Source organism: Peromyscus leucopus, chromosome 6, assembly GCF_004664715.2.
Source record: "Peromyscus leucopus breed LL Stock chromosome 6, UCI_PerLeu_2.1, whole genome shotgun sequence".
Taxonomy (NCBI): domain Eukaryota; kingdom Metazoa; phylum Chordata; class Mammalia; order Rodentia; family Cricetidae; genus Peromyscus; species Peromyscus leucopus.
In genome coordinates, this window is record NC_051068.1 from 65,341,745 (window position 1) to 65,355,206 (window position 13,462).

The following is a 13,462-nucleotide window of genomic DNA, read 5'->3' on the forward strand; positions in this document are numbered from 1 at the left end:
AGGAGAGTGGAGAGAAGAGAGCATGTGGGCACTGGTAAGCACAGGCCACCTCAGCACTTACTGGGCACCTGTGTGTGGCTCACAAGGCCTAGTTCCCACTCACCGTGGAAGGAGAATGAGCAAGGTTTGCTGGTTCCTCAAAGGAGGACCCAAATGAGATTTCTACTTCCTCTCAAAGACATAGGGTGGGCCTCTGTATCTAGTCTGCCTTGCTTACAGGCTCCCACTCACTCCCACCATCCCCTTTCCACTGCCCCCCCCCCCCCCCACCTCAGAGGCTATGGATTTTTCTGACTGCATATCTATTGACCTCAATCTCTCTCATTTTCTCTCCCATCAACAATAGATCCATCAAATTCATCTCTTTCCTTTATAGATTGTGCCATGCAGATTTCCTCAACCTAGACCCACAGCAAATGATCTCACCACCCTCAAAAATAACAAGACCAGAAGCACACAGTCCCTCACCCACTCATATCATCACAGTGCTTCACAGTGAACAACGTTACCCTCATAAAGCACATCCTGCCACTTGGTGCAAAAACCCAGGGTGCACCTTTTAGATAGGCAGGCTGTGACTGTTAAATCCGCTTTACAGATCAGCTAACCAAGGCAGAGAGAGCAGCGCAGAGTGGTTTTCCTCAAGTCAATCAGTGGGCAAGTGGCTGAGGTGTAATGAGAGCCAGAGGTGTTCCCAAGGCTCTCGGTGCTGGCTTCGGGATATAGGAAGTTAGGGGTTTTGTTGCTGGCCGAATCTTTATGTTTTCTTCAGCACTGGCTGCAGAGCCTGTGCTTAACAGATGCTGATGGAATTATTCAACAAGAGAGGGCTTAGGCTGACGTTAAAAAGTGAAAGGTTGGTCTCTAAGCAGATATGGACTACAGAGGGGGAGAAGAGAAAAGCCTGAAGTACTCAAAAGGCAGACAGGGACGGGAGAACTGCTGTCATTATGTTCTAATTTCAAAAATAAAAAAAAAAGAGAGAAAGGGTAGATGGTAGCTGAGCGTACAACCTAGGGTAGGCGGTAGCTGAGTGTCCCACCGACGTGGGGTGGGGCGGGCTGGGCTTTGCCATCCAGCACCTGTCTGCGGCACCCCAGGGTGCCTCCCTGACTCAGTCTGTCTAACGCTCTCAGTGTAGAGGTCTGTTGCTCTTGATCTCCCAGGCTGCACACTACCTTTCTCGAGCTATTCCACCGTCTGAGAAACGGGAGAGTTATGGGGTAAAAGCGACAGACCTCAGAAGTCAAGAGCAGGACAGAGGAAAGGATGGGTAGCGAATCCAGGAGTCCAGGCTGAGAGTGGGGAATAGGAATAGTCCCCGGATGCTGTGGGGACTGAGCAGCCCACACATGTCCATTCTGTCCTTCCATCCTGTGGATCAGACTCCAGGCCTTGCACGCGATAGCACGCACTCTAACCACTCACCTTTGAGGCCCTGGCCCATGCCCAGAGCCAGCCCGTCCTTGGTCCACTGCACAATCCCAGAGTAGTTGAGGAGCACGCAGGAGAGCACGGCTCGCTGCCCGGCCACCACGGTCTGGTCGGCTGGCTCCTGGCTGAAGCGGGTCTGGGTCCCAGGCACAGCCAAAGCTAGCAGTGGGTAAACAGATGAGTGAGGAGGGCTTCCACCAAGGGGCTCCTTGTGCGAGTCTGCTCTTATCCTGCAAGCCAGGGCCGTGCCTTCCCCCGCAAGATGCCATGGGCTCCCTTTATTTCAGTCTCCCTTTCAGAGCTCCAGGGACGACAGGTCTCAGGCTCTGGAGGGCTTAGCAATCACAGGAATGGTTTGGCACTACCTGAAGGTTTTCGGATTGGGCCCTGACCCAATTTTGAACACTGAAGCCCAGAGGCCGGCACTTACCCAATGACCACCCACTGAATAACAGTCGAGCTGGGGTTAGACTTCAAGCCCTGGCTATCTGGGTCCAAAGGCTCTTTTTTTTTTTTTTACAAGGCATCTGATGCCAACCTCTCAGATACTCAGCTTCATGGGTGATGCATTCAAAACGAAGGTGACTGTTCTGCCACAACCCTTCCTTCCCGTGCAGTGTGGACCAACAGATGCTCAGCCTCACCATGTACACCGTCTCTACTGGAGTGCACAGACAATCCCAAGATGATAGTATATCCAAAGCCAAATAGCCCTGGACCCACTTTTGGGCACACTGGCTCTGTGCCATGTGTTTACCCTTGACCCAAGGGCTGGAGCGCAGGGGTGTACACACTGACACATTTGCATGCGGTACACAGCCTCCTGCATCATGGGAGCCGAGACAGTGTGGGACTTTGTTCAGTTCTCCCTCTAGCTCCAGGAGCTACACATGGCTGCCTGGCTGGTAGCTTGGCCGGGAGCATTTGATTAGAGAACTGCAGAGTAATTGCCTTTAATTGTGGAGCCTAAATGGAGTAGGGAATTGGATTGCAGATTTCTTCCTCTTCCTCCTACCAACAGGCTTGCCTCATCACTGCCTGGTCCCAGTGGAGGGGCCGGCCTGCATACTGACATAGCACAATGTGACCATTAGCATCCTACACTGGGCTGTAGGGAAGGAGAGGGGCGGAGGAGGGGTCGGCAAAGGGTTAAATCGGAGGCTTCCTAGTCACAGCTCCAATAGGCAATCAAAAGCAGCTCCCTTCGAAGCTAAGACTCCTGGTTCACTTTTTCCTCCAGCTTACTGAGTTTATAGAGGCCACAACCCCCTAATCCAACTCCTTCCAAACCGAGCTTCCCAGTTCATCCATCCCCATTTCAAGACCCCCTCCCCTTTATCCAGTGTATAGGCTTCTCCCCACCTCTTACTCTGGGATCAAACACAGGGCACTCTACCGGGAAGCAACACCCCTGCCCACATCCTTTCTTCTCTCCAGTTCCATTTCCCCCCTTCCTTCCAAGCTTGTTTCCACACTCTCCATTCAGGAAAACCTCCGAGGCTGATTCCGTAGCCCCCTGTGCAAGCACAGCCTGTTCCAGCGCTCAGCCTTGCTGTGGCAGCGCTAGGTACAGGATTTCCTGTCCAAAGCCGTCAGGGAGGGATCGTGCCCATGTTTTTGTCATCAAGAGGTGGAAGGCAGCTTGTGGGTGGAAGTGTCTGCCCTGTCTGTTCCAGGAGAATGGAACCTCTCTGAGGTGGAACTCTCTCCTCTTCTGGGTCTCCTGGGATCTGGTGGTCAGAATAAAACCCAGGAAGCAGGCTCTGCCCTTGGTTAAAATGTGGCAATGCAGCTCTTTAGAGCTGCATTGGAGCCAGGAGGTTAGAAAATGGGTACCTGTTTTTTCTGTAAGTGGCTCCCCAACTCTGCAGACCTGATTCCCCATACAGTCTCTTAAAGAAGAAAAAGATAAGGCTCATTCGCATTTCCAGAGAGAAGGATGGCAGGTGCTGAGATCCTGCAGGAAGGATTGGTCAGGTGAGCAGCCAGTGTTATTAATTCAGGCATTTGCACTCATTAGTATTTAAATTTATTCACATCTTTGCACGTTCTCAAGTGTAGCTGCGTGCAATGAACTGTACTTCTGTTTCCCTTCCTCAAGGCTCCTAGAGCCCAGGTCAAGCACTTGAGCCATGGATGGCCTGTGAGCTTAGATCAGTCTGGATTGATAGCCATGGCTTTTGCACTCAAAGCCTGAGGGCTAGCCTTTTCTTGGCATCTCCAGAGAACAGTGGGCAGCTAGCTGCATGTTTACTTGCAATGAGATGCTGAAGGACCCTGCAGTGGGATGGTGACGGGATGCACCTGAAGTCAGGAGACAAGGGTCTTGCTGGAGTGAGAAGCCGGCCATCCTGGTCTGGCTCTTCCTTACCTGGACCTCCAGTTGCTCACTGTAAGATGACAAGTCTGGAAGAGACTTGCCAAAGACCCTTTCTGCTCAGATACTAGAATTGGCTTAGAGGAAGACAAGGGTTTCCATGGTCCCTCTGCAAGTCTTCCTAAGTGGGTGGCCCTGGCCAAGTTACCCTCCAAACTGCATTTTCTTACCTGGGAATGATATGTCTACCTCCTGGACTGCTGTGAAGCCAAGTGTGGTGCGATGGATGCTCGACCTACCAACATCCTTTGCATGTACCTACTAAATAACCATGACCATTACTTATCCCTGAGCAGTCAGACAACGAGAGACACTTTCGGGAACCTAAGAATGAGTGACAGAGGGTAATGTCTGCTTTCCTGTGAATTTTGAAGTAAAATACATTTTTGATTTAGCTCTAGTTGAAGCGATTTCATCTAAAACCAGAATGGGAAAAATGATGAGCAGAGAATGAGGAAGGAAATGAGGGGCCTCCTGGATTTGAACCCATGGAAAGACCACTTTCTGTACCAAAGTCAAAAGCAGCATTCCATGTCCCCAAATAGCCCTGCAGCCAAGACAGCGTATGAGAGAGACCAGAAGCCATGGGTGGTCCTTCAGTCAACTCATGATTAGGGAAAACTCAGTCTGATCTAATCAAGCTCTGTTCTCGAAACTCTATGTAAGCTGGTATAGGTCACCCTTTAGGTTCTCACACACTCCTTTGGGATTCAATAGTCACCTCTTTTGGGGTGCCTTCCATGACTTACTTACACTGCTTCAGAGCCTATCTATTGACTTTTTTGTTTGTTTGTTTTTTTTTGAGACAGGGTTTCTCTGTGTAGTTTTGGTGCCTGTCCTGGATCTCGCTCTAGTAGACCAGGCTGGCCTTGAACTCACAGAGATCTGCCTGGCTCTGCCTCCCGAGTGCTGGGATTAAAGACGTGCGCCACCACTGCCCAGCTTGACTTTTTTTTTTTTTTTTTTTTTTTTGGCCATAGCAAGGCCCACACTGCCCAGGTCACCTACCTCAGCGCAGCCTGGGGCAACTTTTTGAGTCTGGACTGTGCCACTCACAGCCCTAAGCCACATCACTTGGCACAGGTGCCCGACTGCCAGGCACACAGGGGTGTTCTAAGTGAGTTTGTTAATGTGTGATCGTTAGGAGCAAACAGCCAAACTCCTCCAGGAGAAGGCAGAGCTCTGCCTCTCCCTCTACCCCACCCCGTCTAAGGGAGACCGAAACAGGAAAGATGTGGAAGGAATAGTATGTTCTCTTCTGTGAAAGGGGGAACCCTGAAAAATGGGCCGGGGAGTAGAGCTGGGAAGGATAACACTCAGTCTAGAAGGTTCTCATGCAGATGGTGAGGGGCAGTGGAACAGTGGAAGGTAATGAATGCTGTGAGCAGGAAGGGGAGAAGGGCCCTGGTAGTCCTAGTTAAAGACGAGACACAAGGTGCTGGTAAGTCCTGTAGGGTCAAGAATGTGCCAGTAGCCTAGAACATGTGGCCTAGCAAGTGTCGCATCACAACTCAAGCATGCCTCCGAGGTCCTGGGTCCTGGGTACCTGAGCTACCAGCTAAGCTTAGTGGAGCCTGCTCTGAATTGAGAGGAAAAATCTCAGTCCCATCCTTATGTCTGGGTCTATGCACATGTCCTCATCCATGTCCAGGAACAGAACCAGCAGAGAAAGAACCAGAAAGGGCCTGGCCACAGACAGGTGAGCACAGACTAGCCTCTTGCCGCGGCGTCACATCAACAGCCTCATGCTTCTGATGGCATTTGAAAGTGAATTCCCACTTTGATCCTGCTTCCTCCCAATCTTCAGACTCCATCACAGAGGAGGCGAGCCAGCCACAGTGAAGACAGATCACCACACACTGCGCTCTGTGTTCCCTGCTAGCCTAGAGAGTGTGGGAGCTGAGAACCCCGATCCCTGCCACCATCCCTCTGTTTCGTTCCCGGATCGCCTTCCTTCCAAGTCACCTGTCACCCTTTAGTGCCACTTTGGGCCACAAAAAGCTTTTCTAACCTCACACCCAAAATGGTTCCTTCCTCTTTATTCTCCCACAGCGGTGTCTGGGCTTCTGGTTAGAGCACACACCACAACCTGCCTTGGATTAAACAATTGCTCATGTGTGTTTTGTCTCCCCACTCTCCTGGAGCCTGTGAGAACAGAGGTTTTGATTTACCGTTTCTGTTCATTCAGTCCCAGCAATACTCCATAATAATAAATACCTCCAATTATAAAATGCTGATTGCAAGCCACTCTGATGTCTTACGGACATTGTTCCCAGCATTCTAATCCGCTACACAGTGGTAGTTATTACCTGCATTTTAAGGAAAGGGGAATTATGGTCTGGCAGGAACGAGATAAAAACAGGCTTCTCGGCTCCGTGGTCGCCACTCTTGGTTTTCTGTCACGTTCCAGGGATACCCAATCTTGTAAATGAACTGGATTCATGCCTCAGCCTGAGAAAGAGCTACTGGTAGCCTTAAGTTTCTGACCTCTCCTTTACAGCTTAGACTTCCATGTCCACGCTGTTTACCTCTTGGATGGACAGCAGTGCTCAGGTCTGGAGTTTGGCCCCACAGCCTGTATGTTGTACTTGCCTTGCATGCTACTATCAGCGCAGGAGAGGCTTGATGTAAATGCATGGAGGGAAGAGTGAGTGGTACCCAAGGCCAGAGAGAATATCTCTGTCAAGCCCAGGGAGTGTCAGTGACACACAAAATGCCAGTCTTTAAGCCACCAATGGTCACCAGCGCGTGCGCATGTGTGTGTGTGTGTGTGTGTGTGTGTGTGTGTGTGTGTGTGTGTGTGTGTAAATAGGTCCTGCATCTGAAAGACTTGCTGCTATGCTCAGACATACTGGTACTGTTTTACCAGGCTTGAGGACACCAAAGCTCACAGACACTGGGTAGTTACTGCTCATAATAAGAAACCACAGCTCAGAGACACCGAGGAGCTTCTCTCAGCCACATAAACATTAAGGCCGGGACACAGAAAGCCCAGGAAGAAACCAAGTTCTCCCCGGGATGCTATCTCGGTAGCCTGGCTGCTGTCTTCTCCTGGGACCCCCTGAGTCAGACGCTGATCCCCAGGCCTCTCCACTCCCTCCTGATGTTATCTCTGCATCCCCTCATCTACTACATTCTCGCCCACTCCTCACGACCCAGGTCTGTCCTTCAGCCCCTTTCTCCATTATCACCACAGCACTGGGGGCCAGGGCCAGGCCAGGCTTTGTTCATGAACACATTTCCAATCTCCTTTTTCTGCTGAGCCTAGCAAGGACAGAGAGGTCAAATCTTTTTTTGTTGTTGCTTTTTTTTTTCCCCTGGCACTGGGCATTGAACCCAAGAACTCATGCATGCTAGGCAAAGCTCTACCACCGAAATACACCACCCCTGGCCCTCAAACCCTATTTCTGATGGAGAATTAGGAATTGGCCCCTAAATCTACGATATGATGGGCATGTTTATAACTTCTCACAGCCATAAACTTCATATGGTCACACAGCGGGCAGAGACAAGCAAGCACATGTGTTCCCTTGGCTGCCCACGTGAACACCCCTTCTGTGTCCTTGCATGTGAGTACACATCTGTCTGTGCCCGTGGGCACCAGTCTGTTCCCTGTTCTGGAGCACGTACTCGGGTGGTCATGTTCCCAGAGCCTAGCCTGACAGGACCAACCGGAACCAGAGAGAGTGGGGCCCAGCACTGAGGAAGCCAGGGAGCTAAGCAGCAGGAGAGAGGGATGGTGGGGGGGGGCTGAGCCCCGTCTCCCTGGATTTATCAGAGAGCAGTAATGAACCCCCTGGGCTGAAGCAGTTCCTGAGCTCACCACTCCAGACCACGCTGCTGCTCAAAGGACAGCCTTTGATTCACACTGACAGCTTTCAGATGGAACTAAATCTCTCCACTCCACTATCCCTCCCTCTCCTGTCTTCCCTCTCCTCATCCTGACAGGACTTCCTTCCCCACCCCAGCCGTTCACTCACAACCATCACAGTGGATTCCCTGAGAAAAGAGGATTTCAAGTCTTTGGGATGGGCCAGCAGAAAAGGAAGGCGGAAAGAAAGAAAGATTTGTACTTCTGATGGAGGAGGAGGAAGAGGAGGAGGAGGAGGAAGGTCATAGACAAGGCTAAGGCTGGTCAGAGTGAGGACAGATAATGGAAAAGAGCAGAAGGCCGGGTCAGACACCCCGAGGCAGACCCTCAGACTGGAAGTTCCAGGAAAGACGCTCTGTGTCAACTCAGCTGAGCAGGCAGGAAGAATCTAGGCCTGCTGTTTCTGCTCTATGTTGAGCCCTGCCTGGAGTCCTAAAATGTTGAGATGGATGTGAGTGCCCTGTAGCACCATGGCCTCTTCCTCCTCCTCTGACAGATGAAGGCTTCACTTTGTGAGATGGAAAACTTATAGACTCGCTTGGAGGAATGGTCTAATCAGGTGCAATGGGTAGACAGTGAAGAGCACAAATAGACCACAGCCCTAGATTCCTGTCCAAATACTCAGAATTACTGCAACATCTACCATCCTGCCCACAGAGTCCCCCAGCGTCACCTCCCTCTTTGAGTGGAAAAACTCAGGTGGTAGGGACCTCAAATGTCCTCTTCACCACCTTCCTCCTTCCAGGCCCTTCTCCTCCACACAACCCCAATGTCCATTTCCAAAGCTGGGCATAGAGAGAACAGCCAAAGGGCACTTTTTCCAGGCACCAGATGGGATTTTGTAAATGGCCACAGCCTGGCCTGTTTCCACGCATTGGAGCAGACTACACAGGCCGTCTGGTATTTGCTGTGAAGGAAAGGAGGTTTATGGGTCTGGACAAGTGGATCAGTCTCCCAAAGAGATAGGAAGAGAGCCGTGAAATACAAGGGGAAGGACGGGGTGTGTGTGTGCGGGGGAGAGACAGACTTCACACAGCTCTACCAGGGAGAGGTAGAAAAATCCATGGACCAGAAGTCAAAGAGGTGTGGGTGGACCTGGTCTCAGCTTTGCCACCGCTCTGGGTAACTCTGGGGAAGACACACCACTCCTCTGGGCAGTGGCTTCTTTAGGTGTAACCGGAAGGGGCAGAGTAATGTGGCCGCAGGAGCCTCCTGACTCAGGTCCAAGAGTCCATTATCCCTGCCTCTTATGTGTCTACACTTTGGCCAAGCCTTGAGGATATCCACCCAATCGCCTTCAGACTAAAGGGAGCCTGTGCGCCTGGGCCTGTCCTCCTGTTTCCTGCACAGTAGAGTGTGGGGACAGCTGAGGGTGTGTGGCAACAGGACAGTGGCAGAGAGGACCCAAATGTGGTACCCAGCCTAGGAGGCAGAGGCCACTCTTGGTTTTCCTCTGGAAGGAAGTCCCATTTGAGTCCTTACGTTCCCTCCCACAGGGTCACAGTCCAGCCTGGACTCTGAGGTCCTCGGCTAGTCTGGGCCAACTCACAGGGACACTGCTCTTCAAATGAAAAAGGCTGGCAGGTGTGGCTAGAAGTGGTCCGCCTGTCCCATTGTGGCCTCTAGCCCCGAGGTACCTGGGCCAGACCTGATCTGACAGCTTTATGCCAATACGGCCTGGCAGGGGCCCCTGACAACGTTTTATAGATTTTATAGAATGTTGTTGTGAATGGCCTGGAGAGCCAGGTGGGGTTGGCTGTCTCGGGTACGACAGGCAGACGCAGAAAGGGGATGGCAGGGCTCAGTGTCTGGTTCTGCCGAAAACAAAAACACAAACCCCTGAATTTCCATTTGGCTCCAGTGGGCAAGGGAAGTGGGGAGGGAGAAGAGGGGGACAAGAACAGAGACAGAGAAAGCAAGAGACAGAGAGGGTGGGCAGGGAAGGTGGGCAGGAGACCTCTGCAATGAACTAGAAACGATTCAAACTAAGGCTGTCGATTCGCTGGTAGAGCGCTCCAATGGAATCCCTGGAAGGCCAGGGCACCCTCCCCAGCGCCACAGAAAATCGGGCATGGTGGTACATGTCTATACTCTTAGAATTTGGAAGACGGAGGAAAGGCAAGCAGGATCTTAAGGCCAGCATCAGCTACATGATAAGTTCGAGGCCAGCCTGGACTGTATGAGACTATCTCAGAAAAAAAAAAAAAATAGCATCAGGGAAGGAAGGAAGAAGGAAGGATGGGATGAAGTGATACTATGTTACAAAAGAGGAAAAAACCAACAACATAAGGACACAAAGGGCAAGAGAGAAAAATAAATCAGAAATAGAACCCTGAACGTGCATAGCCCCTGAGGTGGAGCCAAAAATAAAAAGCCTAGGTCCCCGAGGCCGTCTGCTAGAAAAAAAAAGAAAAGGAAAAAAGAGGCGCAGTGGCCTGGAGGCTAGGACTGGAAAGGGCATTGGTAAAATCCAACCCGAATTCCTTCCTTTTGAAGAAATAAACAGAGAGTCGGGGTGGGAATCGCGGGGCACAGGGAAAAACCTCCAAATCCCTGGTGGTTTCAGAGCTAGCCTCCCAGTTCCAGAGTCCCCTTTACAGGGTTGGGTGCTCCACAGTGGGCCTGCGCTAACAGAGCTGGCTGGAAGCGCCCAGGCCCTAAAGGAAGAACGGACAGATTGAACAAAGCACTGAAGGCTGTCGGGGAGGAGAAAGGCCAATGGAGACGGTGGCGGAGAAGCCGGAGACGGGAACTGGAGAATTCCAGAGATGGGAGCCAAACTGAAGACAGGCGTGTGGGCAGATCACCGGCCCTGTCCTCATCTGAAGGTTTTGATGTTTGAGGTCAAAGGGAGAAAGGATATCTCTGAGAACAGCAGCGACTCTTGAGAGGATTGTACAAGGAGAGGAAAGGAGGAGGAGATTGGCCATATCTGAGGCACTTCAGAAGGACCCTGTCTATCAAGGTCCAAACCTGGTACCCCCCTACAAGGTACTCGGGAGGTCTAAGCTTCGCTCTCATGCCGCTTATACCTCATTTCCTACTGCCTGCCCCTGCCTCTGCACACACATACTTTCCTGGTTCTAATCCTATGGTCCCTCTTCCATGGAAGCTATTTTCTCAGGCACATGGGTCCCCAACGTGATAGTTCTGCCCTGAAAGCCATCCTCTGCCTGTTTGAACATTCTGAGTTGTTGCTGTAATCAACTTTTAGCAGAGTCAGAATGATACCTGAGTCCCCCTCACAGGCTTAAAGCCTAGGAAGAAATGTAGGCTAGGTCCCTCCACAAAGGTTTTCTGGAACATTCTCCAGAATAAAAAGTCTCAATTCAGAGACCCAGAGAGGTCTAGACAACAGTAAGAAGTTTTTCTTCACGTAGGCACTGAAAAAGCCAGAAGGAAATCTAGGTCTTGGGACACTGGGCTAACATTCCTGAGGGTACATCTCTGTTTTTGAGTTTATGAGGTTTATTACATTCCCACTCCCAGCAGATCCAGGGTAAATATTAATCTCCTAGAATCGTCAACCCATCATTACAGATGCCCTTTGCAGGTGCCTCTAGCCCTTTTACAGAGATCACCTGAGTCTATGAGCAGGATCAACCTATCTAGGAAGGCATGAGTCTTAACTCCATGAGCATTCAGCTCATCATGGCAATGGCTAAAAAAGCTGGAGGAGAGAAATACTGTGCATACACAACCTGGGTGCGCCCCGAGGATTCCAGGACTGTACTTCTCCATAAGATACAGGAACACATTAATGACTGTGGATCCTGGGGAGCAGAGTGTTCTAGTTACATAAGAACTTCCTGAATTCCCTTTTCTCGCTTTGGAGACAAGGTCTCACTCAGCTTCCTGGGCAAGCTTTGAACTTTCAACCCTCCTGCCTCTGTACCCAAGAAGCTGGGGTTACGGACCTGTGCTACCACTATTCCCAGGCAAACTTTCTAGAAGTACAAAGCCATGTGCTCCTATAACTAGAGGCATCACTATGAAGCAGGATGGCATCTCTCAGTAGAGAACTCTGGGTATAGGTATACTTATGATTTCTGTTTTCTTTTTTCTTTAGGTAAACACCTATCAAATAATCAATCCATGATTGTTCAATCAAGGTAGATTTGAAAAGTTAAGGAAAGAAACACTGAATCAGGACTGTTAAAGGGGAAAGAATAGGTCAACAACTATAGGTCAACAAAGGTCTAAGAGAAGTCGAGAGAAAGTGAAGGGTAGACCTTTAGTCCACAGCAATTAACCTAACTAGGAGAATTCAGCATAATAGTGGTGGGCTTTGGACATGATCAAGCCTCACCTTGACTTAGACCTATGCTTGTTTTATATTTTATTCTGGGTCTGTGTTCAGATGATGAGATAGAAAACCCCTTGGACTAACAGATATAATCTTATTCATCTTCCGAAATGACTAGCCTTGTATATCATGGGTTCTCAATAAATACTTATTCAGTTATCTTCATTAATGATTATATCAATTAAATATACTTTATGTAACAAATATTTATTGAATGCCTACTACCTACCAGGCACTGTTCTGGACTCAGGATGCAAAGACAGACTTGGTAGACTTGCCCTTACCCACTAATATTCCACTAGACACACACACACACACACACACACACACACACACACACACGCTGTGTCTTCACCAAAAGTGAAAACTTGGAACCTTCTGCCTACAGACACTATAGGGTAAAGCAGAATGGAGGAAAGTATCTGAGGCTGTAGGAAGAATCCTCAAAGAACTGTTGGGAATCTCTGCTGGACTTTGAGGAAACAGCAGGGGTTATAGTGGACAGCAGAGAGGGAAAGGAGAATAGAATGTTCTCAGAAGACAGAAGGACTGGGTAGCAGGACAGTCGGGAAAACACATCCATTCAGGACCCTAGAAGTAGCTTAGCCTGACCACTGTGTCCTGGAAGCCAAGCATCGGAATGGGCATGCTATAGAAATGGGAAGCTGTCCTCGCTATCACATTCTATCAGGGGAGCCGGAGGAGGTGATAACCAGTTAACAGCTGAAGAGTTCCATTAGTGTCATGCCAGACAATACCAGCTACCCAATGGTGAAGAGATAAGACCATGGGAGTGGTTTAGGAGAGCCGTGGTATGGTTGCCCCCAACTCTAAGCATGGGTGTGTGGATCTTAGAACGTTAGCAGGTGCTTCCTGCATGAATGTTGTTAATGGGTATCTACTGAATGGATAAATAAACCTAATTTTGTTACATGTTTGACCTGTTCCTCCTTTGGAACTACTACTAGCTACTAGCTATAGCCACAGACCCTTTCCATAGATCTCTCTCTCTCTCTCTCACACACACACACACACACACACACACACACACACACACACACACGAGCTGATAAGTCTTCATCGAAAGGGAAACCATGGCTTCTGCCTAAAACCAAGGCATAGTAGGCTTTTCCAATAAATCTCCGTTAAAAAGATTTCCCACCAAGACACTTCCAGAAGCCCCAAGCTGAGGTTATCTGGATCAGCCTTGTGCAGAGTAAAAGCAGTGCCAACTGGCTGTGGAACTGAGCCATCTAACTATCCACTCCACACGTCTAGGAGGCATGGGATGTTAATTTGCTGCAGGGAGCTGGGGGAGCCTGGAGTGGGGGGCTCTAAAACCCACCTTTGTAGAGCACGGCCCCAGCAGCCTGCACAGAGGGAAGAAGGCTTAGAGACAGGCTGATGACTCCAAGGCAGGGGCCACGTGGGGAGGAACTTTGGGTATTTGTTCCCCAATCTTTCTTCCTTTGCT

At 50.1% G+C, this 13,462-nt stretch overlaps 1 protein-coding gene across 4 annotated transcripts in view; it reads right to left on the reverse strand.

Moving 5' to 3' along the window:
- The window catches only part of Kirrel1 (kirre like nephrin family adhesion molecule 1), a 96,027-nt gene that overhangs the window by 17,643 nt on the left and 64,922 nt on the right, over window positions 1-13,462 (reverse strand). For 3 of the 4 annotated variants that reach the window (XM_028860462.2, XM_037206729.1, XM_028860461.2), the window contains exon 3: window positions 1,429-1,593. The exons of the other annotated variant lie outside the window; for it this stretch is intronic. In XM_028860462.2, coding sequence (XP_028716295.1) covers window positions 1,429-1,593 — 165 coding nt within the window. The remainder of the gene's footprint in view (window positions 1-1,428; window positions 1,594-13,462) is intronic. 4 annotated transcript variants of the gene reach the window in all.